This window comes from Heterocephalus glaber, unplaced genomic scaffold (assembly GCF_053883595.1).
Source record: "Heterocephalus glaber isolate CG9 unplaced genomic scaffold, H.glaber_assembly_v1.0 deba00001689, whole genome shotgun sequence".
NCBI lineage: Eukaryota > Metazoa > Chordata > Mammalia > Rodentia > Bathyergidae > Heterocephalus > Heterocephalus glaber.
Genome location: NW_028258414.1, coordinates 10541109 through 10566506, shown reverse-complemented (window position 1 = coordinate 10566506; position 25398 = coordinate 10541109). Strand labels below are relative to the sequence as shown.

At 47.6% G+C, this 25398-nt stretch overlaps 1 protein-coding gene and 1 long non-coding RNA gene across 4 annotated transcripts in view; one reads left to right on the top strand and one right to left on the bottom strand.

Moving 5' to 3' along the window:
- The window catches only part of Itga11 (integrin subunit alpha 11), a 98334-nt gene that overhangs the window by 13461 nt on the left and 59475 nt on the right, over positions 1 to 25398 (top strand). For all 3 annotated transcript variants that reach the window (XM_004855761.4, XM_087199228.1, XM_087199229.1), the window contains exon 2: positions 10462 to 10573. In XM_004855761.4, coding sequence (XP_004855818.4) covers positions 10462 to 10573 — 112 coding nt within the window. The remainder of the gene's footprint in view (positions 1 to 10461; positions 10574 to 25398) is intronic.
- Positions 9288 to 10887, bottom strand: LOC110344117 (uncharacterized). Its single transcript, XR_002386427.2, has 3 exons — positions 10708 to 10887; positions 9875 to 10059; positions 9288 to 9442 (listed from the first exon to the last, which is right to left on the bottom strand). It is a non-coding gene; the product is annotated as an uncharacterized LOC110344117 (long non-coding RNA).

Below are 25398 nucleotides of genomic sequence, written 5' to 3'. Positions count from 1 at the left end.
CAAGTGAGGTCATTTCCCTGAGACTTCTCCAGGGATCGGGGCTGCACTCACACCGTGGGGAGGGACAAGCCTTGTGCTGCTGCTCAACCCCTTCTCAAATCCCTACCAGCCCACCACAGAGGTGCCCTCTGTCCCATAAGCCTGGGCCCTTTCTCTGCACTCCAGCACTAGTCGTTCCTTCCTCTCTGGACTGCTTCCAACCTTGACCTCACAAACACGCAACACACACATGCACACACCTGCAAACACGCACATACACGGAAATGTACATGTGGCAAATGCAGGCACATACACAAAAACGGATCCGCATCCTGGGCTCCCACAGTGGGCAGCACTCTGACCCATCCTAGGCCCAAGGAGTTCCAGGTATGCTGCCCAGCAGCAGGAGGCTGAGCAAGGACAACAGTTGGCTGGAGGCCTGGGAAGTAGGGTGCATTCCTAAGTGTTTCCTTCGAGAGGGCAATGGGCCTGCCTGGGTGCTCATACCTCTCCTGTGGAGACCCAAGAGCAGGCAAGTTGGCTCTGAAGTGCAGGGGCATCCGGGCCCCATAGCAAGGACTGACCCCCACCCTCATCACAGCCTTGATTCTAACAGCAGCAGGGCGGCAGGGCTGCATGTTACGTCACTGTGGCTGCAGGGTGCAGTTTATTCCAGCAGGGGCTGGAAGCTGAGGGACACCTGTGCTGACCCCATGTGCTGTGGAGTGGAAGGAAATGCCCTGAGTCCTGGAATCCAGGAGGAAGCCAGCTGCCAGCTCTGAGTGAGCTGCGGGTACCCAGCATTGTCTGCCTGCTCTTCCTCTCTGAGGGAGGTGAATTTTGAAACAAATCCAGAGGAAGAGGAGCACACAGGCTGTGAACTATTTAGACCATCTAGGACACTGATGCCCAGAGAGAGGAATATCTGGTTCAAGGTCACACAACCAGGAAGTGACAGAACCTAAGAGAGAAACCAGGTGCAGCCTAATTCTTACCAGAGCAGGCTTCGCTCCCAGGAGGTGGGCATTATATTCCCAGGACCCTTCTCTGAGTCCAGCTGTCGTAAAGGCTGAAGTCCACCCTTTGTCCTTGACCCTGGTACTCATCATCCAGCCCAATCACCCCACGTCTTCTGAGCCTTCCCTTCCTAGCAGATCCCAGGAGGAGAGAACCCTCAGTCATTCCAAAGCCACACATTCTTGTTCTCAAGGAGTCAGTGCACATGGCCTGGCATCTGTGAGTCTTGAATGATGAGAGTCCTGATAGGAGTGTGGTGTCCCCTACCTGCACACCCTAAATCTCATTGAGGTTTTAACAGCCCAGTTTTTCTCTGGGACTAGGCAGGGCTTTCTGCAGAAAGGTGACCGCGTTGCCTGGACACCCTCCCTGGTCCCCATCTTTCTGAAATCTGCTGTGTCCATTAGCCCCTGCCAGGGAAGGGGGTCCCCGTGGCCAAGTCTCCACTGCATAGCAAGGGGACAGGGAACTGGAGCTGGGTAATGCAGAGCATGAGGAATGGTTTCCTTTAATCCATTCCTCTGGCTTGAGAATGCAAAATATTATCATTTTTGCCTGGAGAGTTCCCTTCCCAGATGTATTTGGCTCTGGCCAACATGAAGATGAGTCTGCATTCCTCCACGCCACCCGGTCTCCAATTCTAAACTGTTTGCAAAACTCAAGACAGTTGCTCCAGTGCTGGCAGCTGGAGGTCAGCCATGTGTCTGCCCAGGAGAACCAGCTGTGTGCCAGGCTGCACCTTAGATGGCAGAGGATAGATGCCCCCATTTTACAGATAGGGAAACTGGGGCTCAGAAAGGCATAGAAACTTTCCAGGGACCCACGGCCAAGCTTGTTACAAAGCTGAGCTTGGAACTCGAGTCAGCCCATCCCTCTCCCAACTTCTATTGGCTTCACTTCAGGCTATGCTGACTTCTAAACATGTCTGCAACCTGCCCGGTGTGGCTGCAGACTCTGAGGACCACCAGGTATGCCATACTCACGGGGTGTCCCCACGCCCCAGTGTGGGTCCTGGAGCACCACAGACCCCAAGCAGACATGGATAGAAGTGAGGACCATAGAGGGGGTCATACAGGAATCACGGTGAATAAAGAGGGCAGGAAGAAGAAAAGCTGGAGACCTCAGACAGCTCCCTCCTCTCTCTCTGCTTTATTTGCTCCTCTAACAAAGGTCTTTAACCCAACAGGGTGATTCTCAAACCCTATTGGCCTCTTAGGAGTATGTCTACTTTATATAAAAAATGCAGAGCCAGTGAGAGAAACAAGGTTTGGAGGCCAATAGACTATTTGATCCCTCCCTGCCCTTAAAGATAAAATCCTTGCTGAGTGTGGTGGTGCGCACTTAGAAGCCGAGCACTCTGGAAAGCTGAGGCAGGAGGACAGCAAGTTCAAGCCCCACCTGCGTAACTTAGTGCTTTAACAAGATCCTGTCTCGAAATGTGAAAGAAAAATTTGAAAAAGGCTGGCAGTGTAGCTCAGTACAAAGAACCTGGGTTTAATGCCACAAAATTTTAATTAATTTAATCTATTAAAATCCTAATAAGTCATCCCTTCCTGATAACATATTTGCTGATAATATATTTGCCTTTCACCTGGTAGTAACTGGTGTGATGGAGAACTCCTGGCCATGGGGATTAGAAAGAAAGAAAATAGGGTGAGGAGACCCTTGCACTGTGAGGGCTCTGTGGCTGCAGAGTTGCCCCAGAGCCAGGAATTGGCAGGGGGAGGCTGGTTGTCTGTGCCTGCACTTGCCATTCCCTGGATGAGGCAGAGCAGCCAGATATAAGGCGTGGTGCCTGGCTGAGACTGGGCAAGGCTAGGACCTGCTTGCTAAGCCACATTGCTCCCCGAGAGGGCAAGTGCAGGCCCAATGAACAGAAAGATCTTGAGCAGGAAATGATTGGGTTACTATCTCAGAAAGCATGAGTCCCCACTAACCCCCAGCTTCTTTTCTCCTTCGGTTTTTATCTAATGTCTGTGAAACTGTTCCTTCTGTTCCCTGATTGTCCATCATTTAAGAGTTAGGCTGTATCAGTTAGCAATTGCTATAATAATGGTGGGTGACAAATAGCCCCTCGCAATTTCAATGATACACAGCAATCATTTAGTTCACATGTCTAGGATCAGCTTCAAGCTAAGCTCAACTGAATGACCCTGCCATCCTCACTGAGATGGCTCATCAGGGGGAAGTGGTCTGACCTCAGCTGGGCCAGCTCTGCTGCTAAAGTGTCGGTCCTCATGCTGGGGTCGGCAAACACTTCTCCCACCAACAGCAGAAGCGTACACGAGCACACAGCAATAGACAAGGTGTCCTGGGCTGCAGGCTGGGAGCTGACCCAGCCCAAAGTGAACAGGGGGATGTGCTCTGGAGGGAAGAAGGTATGGACACGGGAAAGGAAAGAACAGGGACTGCTGTGCCATCTGGAGCAGGTCCGCTCGCTTTACACCCCAGTTTGCCATCTGCTACCTGTTCAACTCATGGCAAGCATCACTCTGCCTCAGCTGTCTCTCTTGAACAGAAAGAGACACAGTCCCATCTGCCTCTTAGGGTTGTTGTGAGCAGCAGGTGAGCTAATGCAGCCTTGTGCACAGGGCTCGGAGTGTTTGTTGGTGTCTGGTGGTGATGGTGGTGGTGGGCAGAGCTGACTTTCCTACCTGCACTCAACACATTTTACTGAGCATCTTTGATGCCCCAGGCCACGCAGTGGGAATCTAGCGACAAGATGCAGTCCTTGCCCTCACCTGCTTGGAGTCCCGAGACAGGAGGCAGGTGCATGGAATCAATTCTGCTTAATGAGTTCTCAGTAAACACTCTGAACATGGAGCTACCGCAGAGTGGCTACCTCTGAGGCTCACAGTCCAGTTGCAGGAGGCTGGACTCAGCCTCGGGCCTCAGAAATGCCCCACCCCGGTGCTGCCTCCTCAGACGCCTGTCTCTGAAACTGTGGCCTTGGGCAGAAGGGCAGCTGGATGGCTGCAGGGTGAGACCACCAGGCTTTGACCCCTGTCTGGGCAGGGGACCGCAGTGCCGTGGTACAGAATGGCCAGGAATGGACGGCTCATTTCTTTCTCACTTTGGAACGTGTGGTTTGTCCTCGTCACTTACAGCAGGAAGTCCACTTTGCAAAGCCTTTTTGCTTGGAGTGTGTTAGGGTCTTTTCTCCCTCTTCTCCCTCTCTCCCTGGCTGTGATTTGCTTTTCTTGGGCTCCAAGGAAAACTGGGGAGAGGGAGAGAGTATTAGAGAATCTGGGTGATGTTCCCAGCCTTCCTTATTCATCTCGGCTCCCACCCTGTGAGGAAAGCAGAAGTGGCGGCCAGCCCGGGTGCCTCACAACTCAGAGCAGGGCCAGAGAGGCGCTGAGGCCAGGGTCCGAGCAAAGGACGGGCAGCCAGAGAGACTTTCCCTCTTAGGTTCCGTGGAGTGGCTTCCTCCTGCTGTGGCCCTGAACCTGCTGCTTCAGGACCCTTGTGGCTCCGTGTCAGCCTGCTGTTTCTGCCTTCCTGTCGCCCCTCTTGTTTTTTTTCGCTTGGGGGGGGGTAGCGGGGATCGAACTCGGGACCTTGTGCTTGTGAGGCGGGTGGTGGAACGACTGAGCTAAATCCCCGGCCCTGTTGCACCTCTTGGAATTAGGGGCTCACAGTCAGTGCTCTGGCAGCAGGACCAGAGGGTATAGGACCCAGGAAGGGTGTTTTGAAGAAGGGACAGGTTGGACGTGGAGAAGCCTGGCAGGGGCCGCTGCAGTACAGACTCAGGAACTGACAGGACTGGCAGCTCACCAGGAGAGGAAGGCTTGATGGTGGAGGTGGGATGGCTCATGGCCTGCGAGGCCTAGGAGTCTGCCCCGCCACTGCCTGGCTGTGGGAGCTGGCCCTGCGCTGGCCTCCATTGGGCCTCTGCTCCCTTGTCTATAAGATTAGAATAATAAGAGCTAGGGGTACAGCTCAGTATGGAACACTTGCCTAGCGTGCATGAAGCCCTGGGTTTGGTCCCCAGCACCACAGTTTATACTTCTATACTTACACTGCTATAGCTATATAAGGTATGATTGAAATCCACAGTAAATGTTTACATTTTTTAAAAAAAAAATTACAATAAAGGACACATTGCCATGAATCCCCCTCAAAATATTTCACTTGCTTCAAACACACTTATCCTGTTGTCCTTGCCACTTTCTGAAGCGGGTCTGGAAGTCTTGTGTAAGTCTCTTTCGTTGCACTGTTGAGGCTGCTTCCATGTCCTGAATCAATTCAAAATATTGGACTTTCATGGTCATTTTGAGTTTGGGGAAGAATTAGAAATCACACACAGCCAGGTCTGGTGAATAAGGTGGATGAGGACACACCATGATGTTTTTACGAGCCCACCTTTCCTTTGGATGGTACTCTGCAGCAGCATTCACTGTCTTTTTATCACACCTCATGAAGACCCTCACGGTAGAGGACTTCCAGAAGTGCTTCAGGAAGTGGTGATAACAATGGGATAAGCGTGTTTGAAGTAAGTGCTATGTATGTGTGCACTTTTATTTTTACTCTCGCTATCTAAGTGGTAGAGGATGGTCAGCACCTAAATCAGGGAGCTAGAGGGTAAACTAAGGCAGGAAGAACCCACCACTTACTGAGTCTGTCTGCACCTTCTGGACACAGGAAGGAGATAAAAAGGAAAGTGTTTTTGTGAATGTCACCCAGAAGAAGCCCAATAGGTGGAGGAGGCAGGTGGGAAGCAACTGTAACCCAAAGTAGAGCAATGGAGGGTCTGAGCGGCCCATACTGAGGTGGCCCCAGAGGGAGGATGGCTTTGTGGCTGAGGTGTTGTCAGAGCTGGGCCTTGAAGCATGAGGAGGAGGGAAGGGAGGTCTGTGGACTCTGTGAGCAGCACAGGCAAAGGCACTGAGCCAGCAGGGAACAGGAGCCAGGCGTAATCACAGAATCGCACACATCGAGGGCAGTTACCAGCCGTGACAAGAGGAGGAGACGTAACCAGACCTCTCAGTAACAGAGATGAGATTGTTAAGATCAAGAATCGGGGAAGCTTCCCGGGAGGAATGGAGAGGATGCCTGTGACACGCATGCCAAGGTTTGAAGGTGATGAGAAGTTCATAAGACTCAGACAGGAAATGGTATGTGCCAAGCCCCTGGGGCACAAGGGGCCAGATGCATCTGGGTAGCAGAACAGGGACCCTGGTGCCTGGGCTACGGGGAGCCAGAGGAAAATACACACAGCATACCCCTGGGGAGGCTGAGGACCATGGGACCTTGTGGAAGGTTTTAGACTTTTCCTCTACATGACCCCCGGGAAAGTGTCTGGGAAGGGGAAGGCTGTCGTGAGAGCCTGTCACGAGTGGACACACAGCAGGCACAGGTGTTGAGTTGACAGTAGCCATGGTCACATGTTGGCCACGTCCCTCAGTGCTTGGGACTGTGGGTGCCACACCTGGCGGGAGGCTGGGCTGAGTTAGAAGACCGCACCCCAGGAGACGTTCACGCGTGATGCTTCGGCTCTGGTCCCTCCTTGGGACCAACCGATCAGATCAGATTCTGAGCAGGAGCTGTGACTCTGCCTCCTGTCCACAGGAGAGCGGCCCAGGGACAGTGGGGTCCCCCCCCGCCCCATCACCAATCTGTGGTGGGCAGGAGACTGGCGGGCTGCCCAAGCAGGCCCCAGCGTCTGCAGTCGGCCTGGTGACTCCCATCAAAAACAACTTTGTTGTGCTTTGTTGGCATTCGGGGTCATAAATCTGTAGAGCAGAGTGGATTCCCTGGGTGTTAAAACCACCTGCCAACAGAGAGAGAGAAAGCAGAGGTCTGGTCGGGAGCTGAGGTCAGAGAGATGGACTTGACGTCGTTTTTAGGAAATCCACTCTGGCTGCCTTGGTTTGGTTTGGTCAGAAGCACATGGTGGCTGGACTTGGGAAGACAGCACTTTGGATCTTTAGGCCCCTTCCTGTGGCCAGGTTCCACTAATCTTGTCCCTGGGGAGGCTGGGGTGAGGGCTCTGAGAGAGGCAAGGTCATGGCCAGACAGCCACACAGGGCCACTCAACTCCTGCCACAGCACGGAGCGGGGGTGGCCTGCTGGGACCCAGGCAGGGAGGGACACCTTTTCCTCTGAAAAGCCCTCTCCTCCTCTCCACTGTCTCCTTCCTGGGAAAGACTGGCCTTCCAGAGAGGGTGACTCAGTACCCCAAGCTACTTGGTCATGTTCCCAGCTAATCTAGTCCTGGCTGAGTGATTTCGGACAAATCATTTAACCTCCGAGGCATGACGGCCTGTGTCTTACAGGGTTATCTTGAGATGTCACTGATCAGTGTAAAATGAGTGGGTAGGTACCTAGAATGACAGCTGGACGATATCGGCACTTGGTAAATGTTCTTTTCTTTCCCCTTTTCCTCCATAAGGAGAGACAGCGCCCTAGCCAAAGGAGCTCCCTGGTCTCTAACTCTCTACTCAGCCAATGTGCAGGAACCAGATATTTACCTGTGGCACCAAGGACACAGAACAGATCAGGGTCTGGTGTCACTTAGAGGACAGGAGTGTCACACAGTGTCAGCCACCAGACAGTAAATAAATAAATGTACACTATGCTTGCCATAAGTGCCCTGGGGGCAAGTGAGACAGAGTAAGGGGACAAGAGTGTGGGTAGCCTGGTGACAGATCCAGATGGCATGGAAACGGAGACCCTGACTGACAGCTGGAGGGAGGGGCCATGTGGGAGAAGGAGGAGGGGTGGTTCAGGCAGCGGGGACAGCCAGGTACCAAGAGAGAATGGGCAAGGCAGGCATGCTCAAGGGCCAGCGGGCCAGCAGTGTGGCTGCACAGAGGGATGGGGAGAGGGCAGGAAATGAGGGCCGATAAGCAGGAGTCACCTGGGGCCTGGAGGTAGCAGTTTGGCTTTGAGGGTGAGTGGGATGGGAGGCCATCAGTGTGGGGGTGGAGCTGAGGGATGACGGATCCAGTAGGTCTCAGAAGGGTCCCCCCGCTGATAGATGGCACAGGCAGAGGAGACCCCAAAGACACAGTGACTGCCTCCTCCCTGGCCCTCTGCCCTCTGCAGGCCTGACAGCCAGGACATACCTTCCTCCTTCGGCAGGGCCTCTGAGCACCCGGCTCACACAGGGAGGTGAAGAGCGTGTCACCAGGGGCTCTAGGGAGCCAGATAAAGCACTACCCCACAGTCAGGCTTGTGCACATGTGTGTGTATGCCTGTGTGTGCATGCATGCATGTGTACATGTGTGCAGGTGTATGCAGCTATGTGCATGAATCCCTGATGTGTGTGCGTGTATCTCTTACGTGGACGCGTGTGTGTTAGTGTATACATACATGCACACAGGTGCTTATTCCTGAGACAATATTGGAGAGACGGTGAGATTCTCTCTGGGACCCCGCAACTCCAGTTCTTTGGCCATCACCAGCCTCCCGGGTCTGCACAGGTGACATCGGTATCTCTCTGTCCTCTGTGACCAGTGCTCCTCCATCCCTGTGCTCTCCTGACCGGAGTCCTCTTCCCCAGGGCTGATGAGTCTGCCTGGTGTCTGACAACTTACTGTCCTCCCCGCCCCACACCAGGGCCACAACACCAAGTCATGTGTCAGACTGAGAATCGTGAAGACAGAGTTGGCAGCTCCGTAGCTGCCACTGTCCGCCCTGGGCTGCAGCAGGTGCCACTCACAGACCACATTGCACTTGCCCGAGCCTGGGCTTGACCTCAAGCCCTTTGACCTGGATGAGCGAGGTAACGGGTACCTGCTTCCCTACTCCACAGGCTTCCAGGTTTACCCCAGGGAGCTTTGATTTCATAACTCTGACGAGGGAATACAGGCAACTGCCATCCATTCATTGGGCAAAAAAAAAGAGAGAGAGGGAGAGAGAAAGGGTAAGAGAAGGTGGATATGATCAAAGTGTAATATATGCGTTTTGGAAACGTCACAGTGAGACCCATTCACTTGTACAGTTAATGTGAGTTAATAGTCAGAATATTTTAAAAGAAAGAGCGGAAGTAACTACTTGCTTGGGTAGAATAGGCCCTGCTTCAGTGGTGCCCAGGGTGTCACCCTCAAGCATGTACAGCAGGTGGTCTGTGCCCAAGGGAAGGAGGGAAGAGGACATGCTCAGCTTCAGAGTCCCCTTCCTGCAGGCTGTGGGATCTCGGGCAGGTGGCCCAGCCTCTCTGACCGTGTTATCCCTTGGCTGCCCACACCATGGGGTTATCATGAAGACTCAATGACAGCATACATGAGAGCGTTCTTTGAAGCATATGAAGCGTCCTACATGGGAAAGGGGTGACAATGAGGAGAGTTTTTATTCTGCTGATTACTTTTCACTTATCTGAAAGTTTGGGCATGGTCAGGGTTCTCCCCTGAAATCCTGCAGACTCCAATTCAGTGGTCCTGTTAGTGCTGACAGCCAGGCGGAGGTATAACTTGGGTGGAGAATGAAGCCAGACATGGCCCTGAAAGTGCCATGGAGCAGAATGAATCGGGGTGGGTGTCTACGGTCCTGGTGCTGAGCTATCCAGCCCCACTGCACCCCAGGGCAAAGCTCAGCCTCTCCACTGCTGTACCTAGGGTATCTGCCAAGCATGGGGTTGTGACACAATGCCAACTGGGTGGGTGCAGAAGAGGCACATCAGGCTAGCCTTGCTGTAGAACCTCCTGCTCTCGAGGTAACTGATCCCGTCCCACAAAACCCACCTCGCTCTTAAGAGACCCAATCCAGTCTCTTAAGAAAGACGTAAATCCATTCATGAGGATCGAGCCCCATGGCCTAGTTATCTCCAAAAATTATCCCCCCACCTTTCAACACTGTCATATTGGGAGTCACATTTCAGTGCGAGCTTTGGTGGGGACAAAGCTCATTGAAAGCACAGCAGCGCCATACTCACATGTGTTGTTACTCCTCGTGGTTTTCCCGAAGAGGCAAAGCATTTGGCTGTCAGTGGCTGCATGATGTCCCCAAACAGGGAGATGCTGGAGGCCACGGCCCAGGATTAGGGGACTTCCTCCTGCAAAGGCAGCCAGAGCTGCGCACGCAGGTTCAGAAGGAGCAGTCAGCCAGCCGTGCCAGGACCTGGGCCCGGAAGGAGATGGGAGGTCAGTTCCCCGACTCCTTCACAGGCAGAGAGGAGAGGAGGGAGGAGAAGAGAAAAGGAGAGAAGAGAAAGTGGAAGATGAGACCTACAGAAGCTGGGAGAAGCAAGATCAGAGGAAGGCATGGTAGGAATAGGAAGTGGGCAGCTCTCTCTCCCCAGGAGACCAGAAATTCTCTGAGAGGAACCTGGGCCTGCCATTCAGGCTGCATCTCCCCCAAAGCCAGGCTTCTGCATCCTCCGTCAGCTTCTGACTGCCCAGGGCAGGGGTGGTCCTCTCCTGTCAGACTGTGCAGACTCTCCAAGGTGGGAGACCCTCGCTGAGTCCGCCACACAGGGGGCCAGGCCTCCACCTGCCTGACTCACTCTCCTCTTCTACCCAGGGTTCACGGATACCTTCAACATGGACACCAGAAGGCCGCGGGTCATCATGGGCCCCAAGACCGCCTTCTTCGGCTACACGGTGCAGCAGCACGACATCAGTGGCAAGAAGTGGTGAGTAAGAGTGGCCGCCCACACCCACTTCCAGCCTGAGCCTAGTGCCTGCACAGCCCGGCCTCACACACAGATCTCAGGGTAGAGCGACCGAGTCTGTCCCAGCCGGTCAGAGGCCAAGCGAGCACCCTGACCTGATTCCCTGCGTGGTCGGGTTCTCAGGCCCTGCATCCCCTTGTCTGAGAAACAGCTCCTCCTCCTCCTCCGGATCATGTGACAAAGATCGTAGGCACCCGGGGACCGACAGTTCCCTCTTGTACCCCCTGGGACTCCGTGCCTCATCGGTGGGGGTGGCGCCTGTGCTCCTGCCCTCTCGGAGAGCTGTTGGGGTCTCTGGGGGGAGGGGGTGACTGTGCTCACAGTGGGTGGGGCCAAGGGAAATGATGGTCAGACTAAGTTGGGGGACAGAAAGATCCCCACAGACACTAACTGCCAAAAGCTTTGCCTCTTTGGGAAAATCACGGGTCATAACGACACACGTGAGTATGGCGTCGCTGTGCTTTCAATGGACTTTGTCCTCATGGTTGGGCTGAAATGTGACCCCTATGTGACAGTGCTGAGAGGTGGGGGCCCCCAGGAAATAATTAGGTCCTGGGACTCCACCCTCATGATGGATTCACATCTTTCTTACGAGACCAAAGGGGTCTCTCAAGAGCGAGGTGGGTCTTATGGAGCTAGATTAGGACAATCAAGAGGAAGGAAAGATCTACCTTCAGTTTTTAAAATAACTGCTGAAGCATGTTTCATCATATAATTCATTCATTTCAAGAGTACAAGTCAATGACCTTTTTGGGGTTTTTTTTGTACCGGGCATCAAACTCGGGTCCTTGTGCTTGCAGAGCAGGAGGTGGAACCTCTGAGCTAAATCCCCAGCCCTATGATTTTTAAGTAAGTTTACCAAGTTGTGCACCCATCAGCACAAATCAGTTGTGTGCATTCATCACCCCAAGCCGATTCCTTGTGCCCTTGACTGATAATGCCTGTTCTCCTTTCTGACCAGGTTTTAGCCACAGAGAACAAGGCCCTCTTTATTCCCTGGCATAGAAAGGATCAGGCCTCTGCGGGCCCTGTTAGGAGCCTGTATGAGTCCATTTTCTATGGCTATAACAAAAGAACTGAGGCTGAGGACTTTAGAAAGAAAAGAAGTTTATTTAGCTCAAGGTTTTGGAAGATGAAAGTCCCAGATTGGGTGCCCTCATGGAGACAGGTCCAGGAGAGATCACATAGTGACACAGGAAGTCAGAGTGAGTCAGCACCAGGCTCACTGTTGCAGCTCAGTCTCTCGAGAACTGATTCCACAAACCCAGCAGGAACCCCTTCTGAAGGCAACGACCCCAGTGACCAATTACCCTGCCCTATGTCCCACTTATTAAAGGTCCCCACCTCATTGCCTTTGCATTGAGCTACATGCCTTGCTCTTTTTTATTTTTTATTTTTGAGACAGGGTCTCGCTAAGTTGCTCAGGCTGAGCTGTGACTAGCGATCTTCCTGCCTCAGCCTCCTGAGCAGCTGGGCTTACAGATGTGTGCCACCATGCTTAACTGACTATCTGGTATCTTTTACTCAACATTGTGTCAATGGGGTTCAACACGCTGGTGAATGTACCGTGCTTCACACTTTCCCATGATGTACCATATTCCATTGTATTACTGCACCACAATTTTCTATTTACTATTGGACACTTGGTTTGCTTCTTTTTGGGGCTACATCTAATGAAGATGCTATTAACATTCTTGGGAACAGCAATATGTCCTCATTTTTATTGTGTACACTCAAGGTTAGAATTTCTTGGATAAAGTGTAGGTATATGATTAACTTTAGTAGCATCTGCCAAGCATTTTTTCCCAAAGTGGTTTACCAATTTAAACTCTCTCTAGTAAAATAAGAGTTCTAGTTGTCCCAAAGCCTCACTAACACATGGTATTATCAGTCACTTTAATTTTAGCCATTCCAGGGGCTTGTAGTGGATTCTCATTGCGGGCTTAATTTGCATTTCGCTACTGACCAAGTTGAGCAACTTTTGTAAATTCATTGGCCATTTTGATGCTCATTTTTTGCAATGTGTCTGATCAGGTCTTCCGTTCGTTTTTAAAATAGTGTCATGTGTCTTCTTGTTCATTTACAGGATGATAAAGATCTGTTCTTTATACAAATCCTTTGTCAGAAGCACTGGAACTCTCTCAATCTATAGCTTGCTTTTTTGTGCTGTTAGTGGTACCTTTGATGAACAGAAGTGCTTAATTTTATTAGAGTCGAATTTATTCATCTCTTATGGTTAGTAGTTTTTGTGTGTCCAATTTAAGAAATCTTTGTCTCCTAAAATCATAAAAATAAGTTCCTGTGTTTTCTTCAAGAAGTTTGGTGCTTTTTCTTTCCCATTAAGGTCAATGATTCATTTCTCTGTCTCTCTCTCTCTCTCTCTCTCTCTCTCTCTCTCTCTCTCTCTCTCTCTGTTTCTCTCTCCCTCCATCCTTTTCTCTCTTTCTTAGTAGTTGAGTAGTGGGGATTGAACCTAAGGCCTTTTCACTGAGCTACATCCCCAGCCCTTTAACAAAAAATTTGTTTTAAATTTGAGGCTAGTTCTCCCTAAGTCACTAAACTGCCCAGGATGGGCTTGAATTTGCAATCCTTCTGCCTCAGTCCCCAAGAGTGCTACAATTACAGGTATGGTACCATTATATACCCAGTCATCTCATTAATTTTTTACTAAAGATGTGAGATAAAAATAACAGTTTTTGCAGTTTTTTAAAACGTGGATATCCTCTTGATCTGGCATTGGCTTTTTTATGTTTTAAATTTATATTACTACATATTTGTAGGGCATAATGATTATGTTTATCACAGGGGTGGTACATGTACCTAACATGTCTTAAATTTTGTATTTCCCTTTCCCCTCTCCTCCCTCCCCCTCCCCTTCCTCTTCTCTCCTTCTGCCCTCATCTCTTGGTCCCCTTCTCATTTGTAAAAAATTTATTTTTGTGTTTTATTTTTTATTTTGAGACAGGATCTCACTAAGTTGCCAAGTTTCCCAGGGTGTGTTCAAACTTGTGATCCTCCTGCCTCAGTCTCCCAGAGTGCTGGAATTACACGCTTGACGCTATTTGTTAAAAGACTATTTTCCCCCACAAAATTCTAGTGTTGACTTTATTAAAAATGGGGTGACCAGCCGGGGATTTAGCTCAGCGGCACTACACTGGCCTTGCAAACGCAAGGTCCTGAGTTCGATCCCTGGTACAAAAAAAAATGGGGTGACCATATACAGATGGGTCTATTTCTTGTCTCTATTCCATTTGTCTGTTGATTTAAATTTACACCAATAAAAAATCCCCATTACTGTAGCTCCAAAATAGGTCTTGGTCAAGTAGTATGAGTAGTTGTTTGTTTTTCTTTGAAAATATTTTGTTACCTATCCTAGATCTTTTTTACTTCTATATAAATTTTAGAACCAGCTTGTCAGTTTTCCCTCAATAAAAATGTGCTAAGATTTTTATGAGTTGCATTGAATTGTATAGACTAGTGAAACCTTAATAATATTGAGTCTTCTAATCCATGAACATATATATCCCCCTCATTTATTCAGCTTTTAAAATTTCTGTCAACAATGCTTTGAAATTTTCTGTGTAAAAAGTCTTGAATATCTTTTATTACATTAATTCCTACATATTTGTATTTTATTCTGTTAAAATGAAATGTTATTTTATTTGCCAACCTTTTTGATTCGACATAAAATACAATTGTTTTTGTATATTTAGCTTTTATCTCACAACTTTACTAAAGTCATTTATTCTTTTTTTAAAATTTTATTTTATTGGTACATTTTAGGTATGCAATATAATGACATTCATCGTTGGAAATTTGCACCTTTAGCTAGTCTCTCTTGGTTCTTATTTTTCCCCATTCCCCTGCCCTCCCTTCACCCCCTCCACCCTTCCCTATTTACAAAGACTTTGTTTCCATTTTTCCATTTTCTCATATTAATTCCATTCCCTTCTTTCCTTTCCCCTATCCCTCCCACTTCCCCTTCCCCTTTGCCCCTTTGCTTCCTATTTCACATTATCTGTTTTACCTTTTAGGCCTTATTTACACTTTCAGTTTCTCACACTAGAGAAACTATTTATTTACACAAGTCATTTATTATTTCTAGTAGATTGCTTTAGGATTCATTTAGATTTCCTATGTATACAATCAGATTGTGTTAAATAATTACAGTTTTTCTCTTTTCTAATTTTCATACCTTTATTTATATATCTGCCTAATTGCAGTGGCTGAAACTTTCAGTGCAAAGTTGAATAGAAGTGGTAAAACCAAACATTCTTTTATTTCCACTATCAGAAGGAAAACTTCTGGCATCCATAATTAAATAATTATATTATTCATCTGTTTATTATAGATACCTTCAGATTAAAGAAGTTTTCTTCTAGTTTTCTGGGGTTGGTTTTATAAAAATTGTGAACAGGTGTTGAATTTTATGAGATGCTCTTTTTTTGGCAATACTTGAAATGATCCTGTGGTGGTTCTTTGTTCTGTTAATGTGATTAATTATATTGATTGGTTATTGAATTGAAGTTGTTGCTGTGTTTTTTGTTTTTAGTATTCAACCAAACTTGCATTCCTTAGTGTGATGGTTAATCTTGACTGTCAATTTGATTAGATAGGAAATTAATAAAGTACATTTCTGGGTATGTTTGTGGGTATTTCCAGCAATGATCAGATCATGAGTGGTCTTTTGCTTTTGGCTCTTGTTTTCTATGTTTCTGGCTCCCATGAGCTATGCAGCTTTTCTCCACTATTCCGTTCCACCATGAAGTCTCTGCCTTGCAGCAGATTACCATGGACTGAAACCTCTGAAGCCATGAGCCAGAACAAACCTTCCCTCCTCTAAGTTGTGGAGGTCAAGTGTTTTGTCTCAGTGATGAAAAGGTGACAAATACGTTGGGATAGACTTCACTTGTTAGCCATGTACTCTCTCACATATACTTGGGAGTTTTGTTTTTATGAGACATTTATTTCTATTTTGTTTTTGGGAGGCATATTTTCATTTTATAATGCATTTGTCAGGTTTTGGCATTACAGTTATTCAGACTTCATAAAATGTGTTGAAAAGTGTTCTTACTTTTACTATTTCCTGGTAAAACATATGGTTTGTATTATTACTTCTTTAAATGTTTGGGGAAACCACTAATACAGCATCTGGAGTTTTCTTTGTGGAAAGATTTTTAATTACAGATTCAACTTCTTAAAGATAATGGACTCTTCAGATTTCTCACTGCTTCTTAAGTTTGGTAACTTATGTTTGCAATTTGTGTGCAAATTTGTGTTTGTAAGTAACTTGTCTATTTCATTCAAATTTTATTGACCAAATAATTATTAGCCTCCTGTTTTATTTTCAATGATAGAGGTGTTTGTTTATCCAGTTAAGTTGGGATCTAGTTTTTCCCAAAGTGTGTAATCCCTACTCAACTAATTACATTGTTTTCATTTGATGTATCTGAGACCAAAACTTGTAAAGGGGGATATTTTCTTACATTTTTTTCAATGAGCCTCTAATACTAATGAAAAATTGCATGCACATATTGCCAGAGTTAGCAATAATACTGACTATAATCACTAATTTCAATAATTTTTCAATAATTTTATAAAATAACTTATGCATAAGTGATCATTATTTCTACTGTGATCAAATCTTATGCTATCATGTAGTTAATTGTAATGAATAAACCCCTTTCACAGGTAATTAAAAAACAAAAATAGAGAATCAGTCATTTTTTCCTGACTGTATTAAGATTGCCATTTAGTAGTAGTGGTAGTAAGCAGTGGTGGTGGTAGTAGTAGTAGTAGTAGTAGTATAAATGTTACAATGACAACAGCTACTGTTTTTGATTGTCTGCTAAGGTAATAGGTACCACGCTTTCAATTCTTTATACACACCAGCTCATCTTACCCTCACATCTCATTTCACAGGACTGGGTTGTAGGTTAATAGTAGGATGCAGACTTAGCACGCACAGAACCTACATTCAGTCCCCAGTGCCACATGCACACACCATCTAATATCATAACAAAGGCAGCTGTCAGGAAGTTGGAGATTTTCCTGAAGTCACTTCCTGTTACAGTTGAGAGGGCCAAAAGGAGTCCAGGTCCTTGTGTACCACCAGGAAAGAACTGCCAAGCATACACCTCATAGTACATAGTAAGTAGCTACCTTTGTTATAGGGCATATGATATAGGGGTGCTACACAGACCTCGAGATGATGTAAGGGGAATATTACAACTCCCAACCTGCTAGATGTCTGATATGCTGAGTTCACCTTCTCTAAAATCGAAGAATGAATTCAATGGAAGTTAAGAGTAGACATATTTATTGAGAGAAAGACAGCTTCTAAGGGGGGGGGCGCAGAAAGTGGGTTTCCCTTATTTTCTTCCTTTTTTTTTTTTTTTTTGGTACTGGGGATTGAACTCGGGACCTTACACTTGCGAGGCAGGCGGCAGAACCACTGAGCTAAATCCCCGGCCCTGCCCCTATTTTCAATGTCTGTAAGAACTATAGCAACATCTTCATTTTCATTCTCCTTATTGGTAATTTGTGTTGTTTCTCTTGCTATTGATCAGTCTTGTGGGTAAATCAATTTCATTAATATTTTCTAAGGATCAGTTTTGGGTTTACTGAGTTTTCTCTGTGGAATCTGTTTTCTCTTTCATTGGATTCCACTCTTTTTGAAAATTGTTTCTCTCCATATTTTGAATTTGTTTTGTCTTTTTTCTAGCTTCTTATTTAAATTGTTGATTTTTTGACCCCTTATCTGTTCTAATACATACATATGAGGATATAATTTCTTTTAAACATTGCTGTAGCTGCTGCATCCCACAAATTTTGATGTTTTTATTCTCATTCAGAATAAAATAATCTCTAATTTCCATTGTGATTTCTTCTTTGACTCATGAGTTAGAAATGTGTTGTTAAATTTCCAAATATATGAACATTCTCTATTTTACTGTTATAGCTCTAATTTATTTCCAAGTGATCAGAAGAGACATTGTATAATTTAAATTCTGATATTTGTTAATATTTCCTAGATGACAGAAAATATGACCTATTTTAGTAAATTCCCAGTGCACTTGAAAACTGGTACTATAGCTTTTAAAGTACGTTTTATAGAAGCACTTTTTATCTACCTTCTTACTGATTTTTGTTAGCTTATTCTATCAATTTCTGAGAAATTATTAAAATTTCCAGTTATCTTTGGAAAGCTGATTATTTCCTTTTAGTTCTATCAGCTTTGCTTTATGTAACTTGAAGCCATTTAGGCATGTACAAATTTAGGATTGTTATATTATCCTGTTGATTTGACCCATTTATCATTATGTTTCTCTTTCTCTTTAATATTTCTTCCTTAAGTCTACTTTGTCTGATACTAATAAAGGCATTGTCTTTTGGCCAATTTTGTGTATGCTATCTTTTGACAGCCTCAGTTTTCAACTTTTCTGTGTCTTTAAAGCATTTCTCTTTCAAATAGCACATAGTTTGTTTTGTTGTTGTTGTTTTTTGTTTTTTGGTTTTTTGTACTGAGGATCAAACTCAGGACCTCGCACTTGCAAGGCAGGCGGCAGAAGCACTGAGCTAAATTCCTGGTCCCAAGCACATAGTGTTTTAAATCCATTCTGATAATGGATTGCCTCTTATTCAGATAATTACATTTAATATAACTGATATATTGGATTGAAGTCTATGGTCTTACTTATGTGTCTATTTGTCTTATTTGTTTTTGTCCCCGTATTAATCTTTTCTGATTTTTTTTTTGAATCATTGAATTATTTTCGGTGCTTTTTCTTCTCTGGTATTAGTTTTTGGTTGTACCTTCTTTTACAAACCTTTTAGTGTACACTGTAAAAATTATGTGCATTTTTTATTGATTTCAATCTATTTTAAATTAGCACTTTGACCACTTTCCTAAATAACAAAAGAACTTTACAACAGTTTGTCTCTGTTTACTTGTCCTATCCTTTGGGGTTTGGTCATAGATTTTTACCTTTGCATACATTATAAGTTCCATGAGACCTTATTGTTATTGCTTTAAACTGACAGCACTGATGTCGACTTACCCACATAATTACCCTTTCTTCATTTTCTTCGGCCAGTTCTGTGCTCTTGTTTTATATTTCTTTTAGCAAAAAGCAACAACTTATTCAATATTTCTTATAGCACAGGTCTGGTGAAAATGGTTCTCCCAGCTTTGTAGTTGGGTTTTTTGTTTGTCCATCTGAAAACATCATTACTTCACTTTAATTTTTGAAGTATATCTTATCAAGGTATAGAATACAAGGTTGGCAGTTTTCCTTTTAATATGTTAAATAGTCTCTATTGTCTTCTGGCTTTATGGTTTATGATGAAGTATCAGTCTTCCATTTCATCATTCTTCTTTTTTTGTTTTGTTTTGTTTTGTTTTGGGTACCGGGGATCATCATCATTCTTGTTTTGAATATAATGTCATTTTCTTCTGGTTGCTTTTCTTCAATATCAGCAGTTTGAACCTGAGTTTAGTTTTCTTTGAATTTGTTCTGCTTAGTGTTTTTTATGCTTCTTGAATCTGTGATATATTTTGCCAGATTTGAACTGCCTTCAGTTCAAGTATAGTTTTTTCTCTCTTTTTCTTCTTAGAGTCCAATTGCTTTATGTGAGGAGGTCTTGCCATATTTCTCTTATCTTGGTTCTTTTTGTTCCAATCTTCTCTCTGTGCTTCAATTTCGATATTGTCTATCAATCTGTCTTCAAGGTTGCTAATCCTGCCTTCTGCTGTATCTAGGGTGCTCTTCCAATGTCCTTATTATTACAGCTATTTTATTTTACAGTTCCTGAATTTCCGTTTAATTCTTTTTCAATAATTCTAATTTTGTCAAATAATCTCTCTTTATCCCATTTTTCATCTTTTATTCTACTGTCATTTACATGTTCATCATAATTATTTTGAAACCCTTAATGTTAACTCTAATATCTGGATCACCTCTTGTGTGCTTCTAATGACTGTTTTATCTCTTGACCTTCTGTCACTTTTTCCTGATTCTTTGCTTATTCAGTAATTTTTTTATTCTGTGCTCAATATTGTGCTGATGCACTATAGAGGTAATGTTTGCTTCCTTTGGGAATGCTACATCTTGCTGTGGTGGTCAGTACATCCTGGTGACATCATCTAAGTCTTGCCTGGCATGACTGGGCCTTAAAGGGAGCAGATCTCACCTAGTTTTTCCCTTACTCTTAGGATAGCCTTTATCCTTAGAACATAGATTTCCTGGGATCCCAAATGAAAACCCAGGATATTCACTAAGATCTCTCCGTCTGGCTGGGGAGAAACCCCACCATCTCCCCAGGGCTGTGAACCAGTCTCTAAAATCTCTGCTCCTGGTGCCCATTTGCTGGTCAGTTTTCTAGTCTCGTCCTGTGCATGCACAGCTAAGGAGTCATCAGGACCGGAGGAACACTGTGTGTGTGTGTGTGTGTGTGTGTGTGTGTGTGTGCATTTGGTACTGGAGACTGAACCCAGAGCCTTTGTACTGAGCCACTTGCCCAGCCCTTTTTATTTTTATTTTGAGACAGGGTCTCAGTAAGTCACTAAGTTGCTCAGGCTGAGCTTGAACTTAAGATCTTCCTGCCTCAGCCTTCTAGAGTGCTGGGATTATAGGCATGTGAGATAAATTTTTAAGAGAGTTGAGGGGGGTCTCTTCCTGCCCCCGGCAAAGCCCAGTCACCATTGCTTCCCCAACTCAAATCACCATTTCCTCTGTCCAGCCAGAAAGCTGCTCTCTGCTTGTCCTCTTTCCCTGAGCTTCCATAGGAAAACGTGCCCAGAGAGAAAGTGGGGGACTGATGGGACAGCCGTGTGCTTCCCTCCCCTGAAGTACTGAGGTCTGCTTTGATTGCTGTCCAGGACCTTAAAATAGCTGGTTTATATATTTTGTCCAGCTTCCATTGTTTATGTCTGGAATCAAACATCCTCGTTCATACTCTGTTATCAACTTGACCTCACTTCCTCTGAGAAGCCTTCTCTGACCCTCCTTCCCCACCTGCCTCCATAGAATCCCCTACTTCCCTGTGTGTAGCATTTCTCAAGCATCTCATTGTCTTTCTTCCTCAAGTTGGGACCCTAAGCCCTGCACTTAGTAGGTCCTCCAAGATCACACCTTCAAAGGCTGAATTCATGGCTTCAGCCTCTTCGGCCACCCAGATATCCAGTACATGCCATGTTCTTTACATGCTTTGAGAGTTAAAGGGTAAGTTGAGCTGACTTTTCCAAGATAGAACTTCTTTTGACCATTGTTTGTTTATTAAGCATCTGTTAATACATTTTTCTAGACTCTGCAAAATATTGGTATGAGAAGATATGGTTCCACTCTCGAGTAACTCACAGACCAGTGAAAGGAGGCAATACTCATACCCTTGAAGTAATTTAAAAGCAATACAAAACCAAACAGGACCTGGTACTCATTATATTCATCTGTGTGAGGTCACTTTCTCCATCCAGCTTTCTGGATCCTTCTCCTAGCCTAGAATGACCTTCCCTTCCCCTCCCAGGCTTCTCTCTGATCCCCCATACACTTTCCACATTGTGTTGGTGCCACGTAGGCCTATGGCTCATGCCCCCCATTGGACACTAGCTTCCTGTTCCCATAGCCTGAGAAAGCAGAAATCCCTGCTGGGGTCGCTGGAGGGATTCCTAGGAGCAGGCTGTGAATGGGCTCTGACGTTGAGTTTAGAGGAGCAGGAAGATGATAGAATCCACTCTTGGTTGCTTTTGTCCACCTGCATGTGGCAGGACCATGGTGGGAAAGAGCTGGGGCCCAGGTGGGCGGGGTTACACCCACCGTAGCCCCTGGGTCTGAGTGTGCTTAGTGCCACAGCCGAGCTGAGGGACAGAGAGGGGAGCTTTGGGGAACTGGGGAACCACACCACATGCAGAAGGGATCCCCGTACCCAGTGTGTGAGCTCACCACCGCTTGGCCACACCCCTCCCTACTTCCTCCACCAGCCCCACCTTCCCTGTCCAGCAGGTGGCCTTCCAAGGGCTTGATTCACACTGAGGACCCTGTGGGTGTGAATCACAGGGAAAGAGAGCTTGGTGGTGATGTCATCTGGGGAGCACTGGCTGACCATATGCAGGGCCCCAAGGGTGTGTGTTCGTTTGACTCTGCGATCAGGAGTTAAGCAAGGACCTGGCAAGGTCCTTGGGGCAAGCTCTCAACCCTCCTAGTGCCAACCGGGAAGGGACCCACGGGTCTCAGTAACCTGTAATTTGTAATTAGCAAAGCAGGAAATGGTGATCAAGTTGCTTGTAGGCACAAACAGCAAAACCTTAAATCAGGCCTCTGACGACCTGGCTGAAGGGCTCCCTGGGACCCAGGCTCTCACTGCCCCTGGTGCAGACCTGGCCCTGGCCCCATGGCAGAGCTCATGCTCCAGGCTGTGCTGCAGCTCTGGGCAGAGGAACCTGTGTTGCTAACAGCTCCCAACAGGTCCAACGGAAGACTGGCCTCTCTCCCCCAAGGGTGTCAGATGGGGAGATGTCAGTGCCCAGCCTGTCCGCAGATCCAGACCCAGAGTGGCCCGTAGAGGAGCCCACCAGCTGTCACCCACACGGGAACCCTGAGTAAGCGGCTGGAGGGTGAGGGGACAGCCTGGCGGGGCAGCCGCTTTGTATTCCTAAGCGTCACCTTCTGCCCACCTCGCCCCCAACTCTGCACTCAAACAAGGCTAAGCCAGGCATGAGCACCCATTCTGAACATTTCCCCCAGGCTGGGCCTTCAGTGACGGTAACAACACTCTTGGGCACACAGAAAGAAAAGAGGGGGAAAAAAAAGAAAGGAAGGTGAAATCAAATTCCCCTGGGCTGTATCTCCGTACCTGCTTTTGCAGCCGTGTGTATTTTCAGGGAAATGTAATCCACATGACTCTAAGGCTTCACAGTGCAGTGGTTAGGCCAGTCCAGTCCAGTGTGAGGCTGTTTGATGTTCCTGTGGCTCCAGGCAGCGTTGGCAGAGGCCGGGCTGGGCCTGTGTCCGCTACGACTGGACCTCCTGGTTCCAAGGAGAAGCATAGCTGGGCCCCACGAGGGTCAGCTATGTCCAAGGTGTTGGGGAGCAGGAGCCTCAGTGTCCCACGAGGTCCAAGGGGGACACCTTTAGGACTCTGTGGGCTTTAAGGACATGAGGCCATGGTGAGCTGCCCGGGCACAAGTTAGAGACATGAGCAACCTGTAAGGGAAGTGGGCTTGTCCCCATTTTACAAGTGCAGCAACTGAACCCCCAGGAGAGGACACAATTCCTAAGAGTTAGAGCTGGGTCCCAGGGCAGCAGCCTGCTTAGGCCCAAAGGGACCCAGTAGAGAAGCAGCCCTGCCCTGCCAGGAACCCACAGTCTCCGCATGAGCTTTGCTGCTGCAAGAGAATCCAGGCATTGTGTCCCCAGGGCCCAGCCACCAGCAGATCACAAAGCCAGGTAGACAGGAGGGGCTGGGCCCAGTGAGGAGAGGGGGGAATGCTCTGGAGCCCTGATCCAGCTGACAGATGCCCAGAGGGACACACAGGGAATCAGTGTTCACATGAGGGAGAGTCAAATTCAGCACAGCAGGAGTGGCCAAGATTTTGCTGTGCGGGAGAGACATGCATGGAAGAGTGCCACAGGTGCCCAGAGTGGTGACTTCAGTACCAGAGCACAGGGGCTGTACCTGGGGGGACAATGGGAGGTTTTAGAGCAGGAAGATGGATGAGCAAAGTCATAATGAAGTGAGGAGGTCCACTTAGCACTGTGCAGAGGAGAGAACTGAGGGAGGAGACCATGGAGGAGAAGAGGCACTGGAAAGGCTGTAGAAGGCCAAGTGAGCAGAGGGGACACTCGAGTTAAGAACAGGGCTTCACAGAGGGTCTGCTGTGATGCTATGAGCATTACAAGTTCATTCATCCAGTCAGTTCCTTTGGAGCTGCCATGCTAGGGCCTAGCAATTCAGTGCTCTACAACACTGCCAAGCCCAACCTGACGGAGCTGGTCTTCTCCTGGCAAGACCTCTAGGTGATCTGTTCTGTCAGACAATGGTGCCTGCAATAGAGGAACATGAGGCAGGGTCAGGGACCCAGGGCCAGTGGCTGGAAGTGAGTGAGGCTTCTTCCTACAGATATCGGGGAACACCTCTGCAGCAGGGTAACAGAGGTCAGAGCCCCAGAGGAAAGGAAAAGCCTGAGATAATCGTGGATTTCTGAGCAGAGTCTTCCAGGCCAAGGGAATGGCAAGTGCAAAGGCCGTGGGGCAGGCATGTGCTTGGAATGCTCCAGGAATAGTGTGGCATGAGTAGAGTCAGCCAGGGGAAGAACAGAAGAACAAGGCTGGAGACACAAGCGGATGGAGGACACCAAGAACAGAGCTTGTTAAAGACAGCGGTGTCTTTAACACAAAAACAAAACCTAGCAGCAGGGTGCAGGCCTTGGGGCAATAGGTGGGCTGGGCTTCAGACCCATTAATCCAAAGCAGCCCAGGGACACTTGAGTGCAGATTGGCAGAGCAGGGGAGAGGGACTGTAGCTTGAGGATCAAGGCCTCTCTGAATCCTGGCTGTCCTCCAGGACAGACGCTTCCCCTGGTGAGAAGCAGCCTTTGGGTGTAGCGCTCATGGGCCCAGCCACGGCCACAGACCCCGTGGCTTCACTTCCCACAGTTGCAGGGTCCTGGCAGCCACCCTGTCCCTCTGGGTCTGGGTTCTGTATGGCCAGAGGCCAACAGGCTGTGGGGTAGCATCTGAGATGGGCATGAGGTGGGAAGGGCGACCCAGTCACCTGCCAGGCTCTGAAGCAAGGCTTCCTCTGGGCCTCATGCAGGTCCTTCCCACAGCCATTGCCACCTCTGAAATCACAGCTTCATATGGTGGACAGCACCGGTTGGCCCGGAGGGGGACAGGGCAGGGAGGGACCAGCCCGGCACAGGTGGCTCCACCCCCTCCACGTGCTGTCTGCTCCTGGGGGGCCAGGCTGAGGGGCAGCTCCTTGGCCTGAAGTCAGGGCCACCATTGCCATGGTCTTCAACTGACCCTGATGCTCCGAGGCAGAGGTGGCTTTAATTTTTTTTTAAGTTTTTTGAGACAGGGACTCATTGTGTAGTTCAGGCTGGCCTTGAGCCCACTATGTAGCCCAGGCTGGCCTCAAACCTGCAGCAATCCTCCTGCCTTAGCCTCCCAAGTGCTGGGATTACAGATGTGCACCACCACGCCCAGCTTGGCCAAGACATTAGTTCTTTTATAATGGCTTTGCACACCAGCCTTCCAGGAGAGCAAGTAAGCGTGCATTTCATTAGGCTCCTGGCTGTCCAAATCCAGAGGCCACTAACAGAAGGACTCCAGACTGACCCTAAGGGTGACTCGTGAGGAATAAATCCAGACTCCACTGCCAAGCCTAGGCCCAGGGACAATGCCCTTGGGCCATGCAGGCTGTGATTATAGCCCTTTCCCTGGGGCTTCAAGGGGTATCCCAGGGTGGACACAGGGCTTCTGCTCCTGCAGATCAAAGTGGGTTCTCCACTGCAGAGAAAGTGTAGGCTTCAAAGTCACACCAGCTGGGCTCCTTTCCAGCTCAGCCCCTTCCCATGCCTGGGGAAACTGATACATCTCATCTGCTTTCTGGGCCACCGTTCCTTCCTGTATAAGCTGGGCGCAGTGGTGTGAACTCAGGGGCTCTCACAAGGAAAGAGAGGGGACATGTAGATCGTCCCTCAGGGCAGAAGCAGATGCATTGTTCCCTGCTCCAGAATGGACCTACCGTCCAAGGAGAGGCTTTGAGGAAAGCACAGAATGACAGAT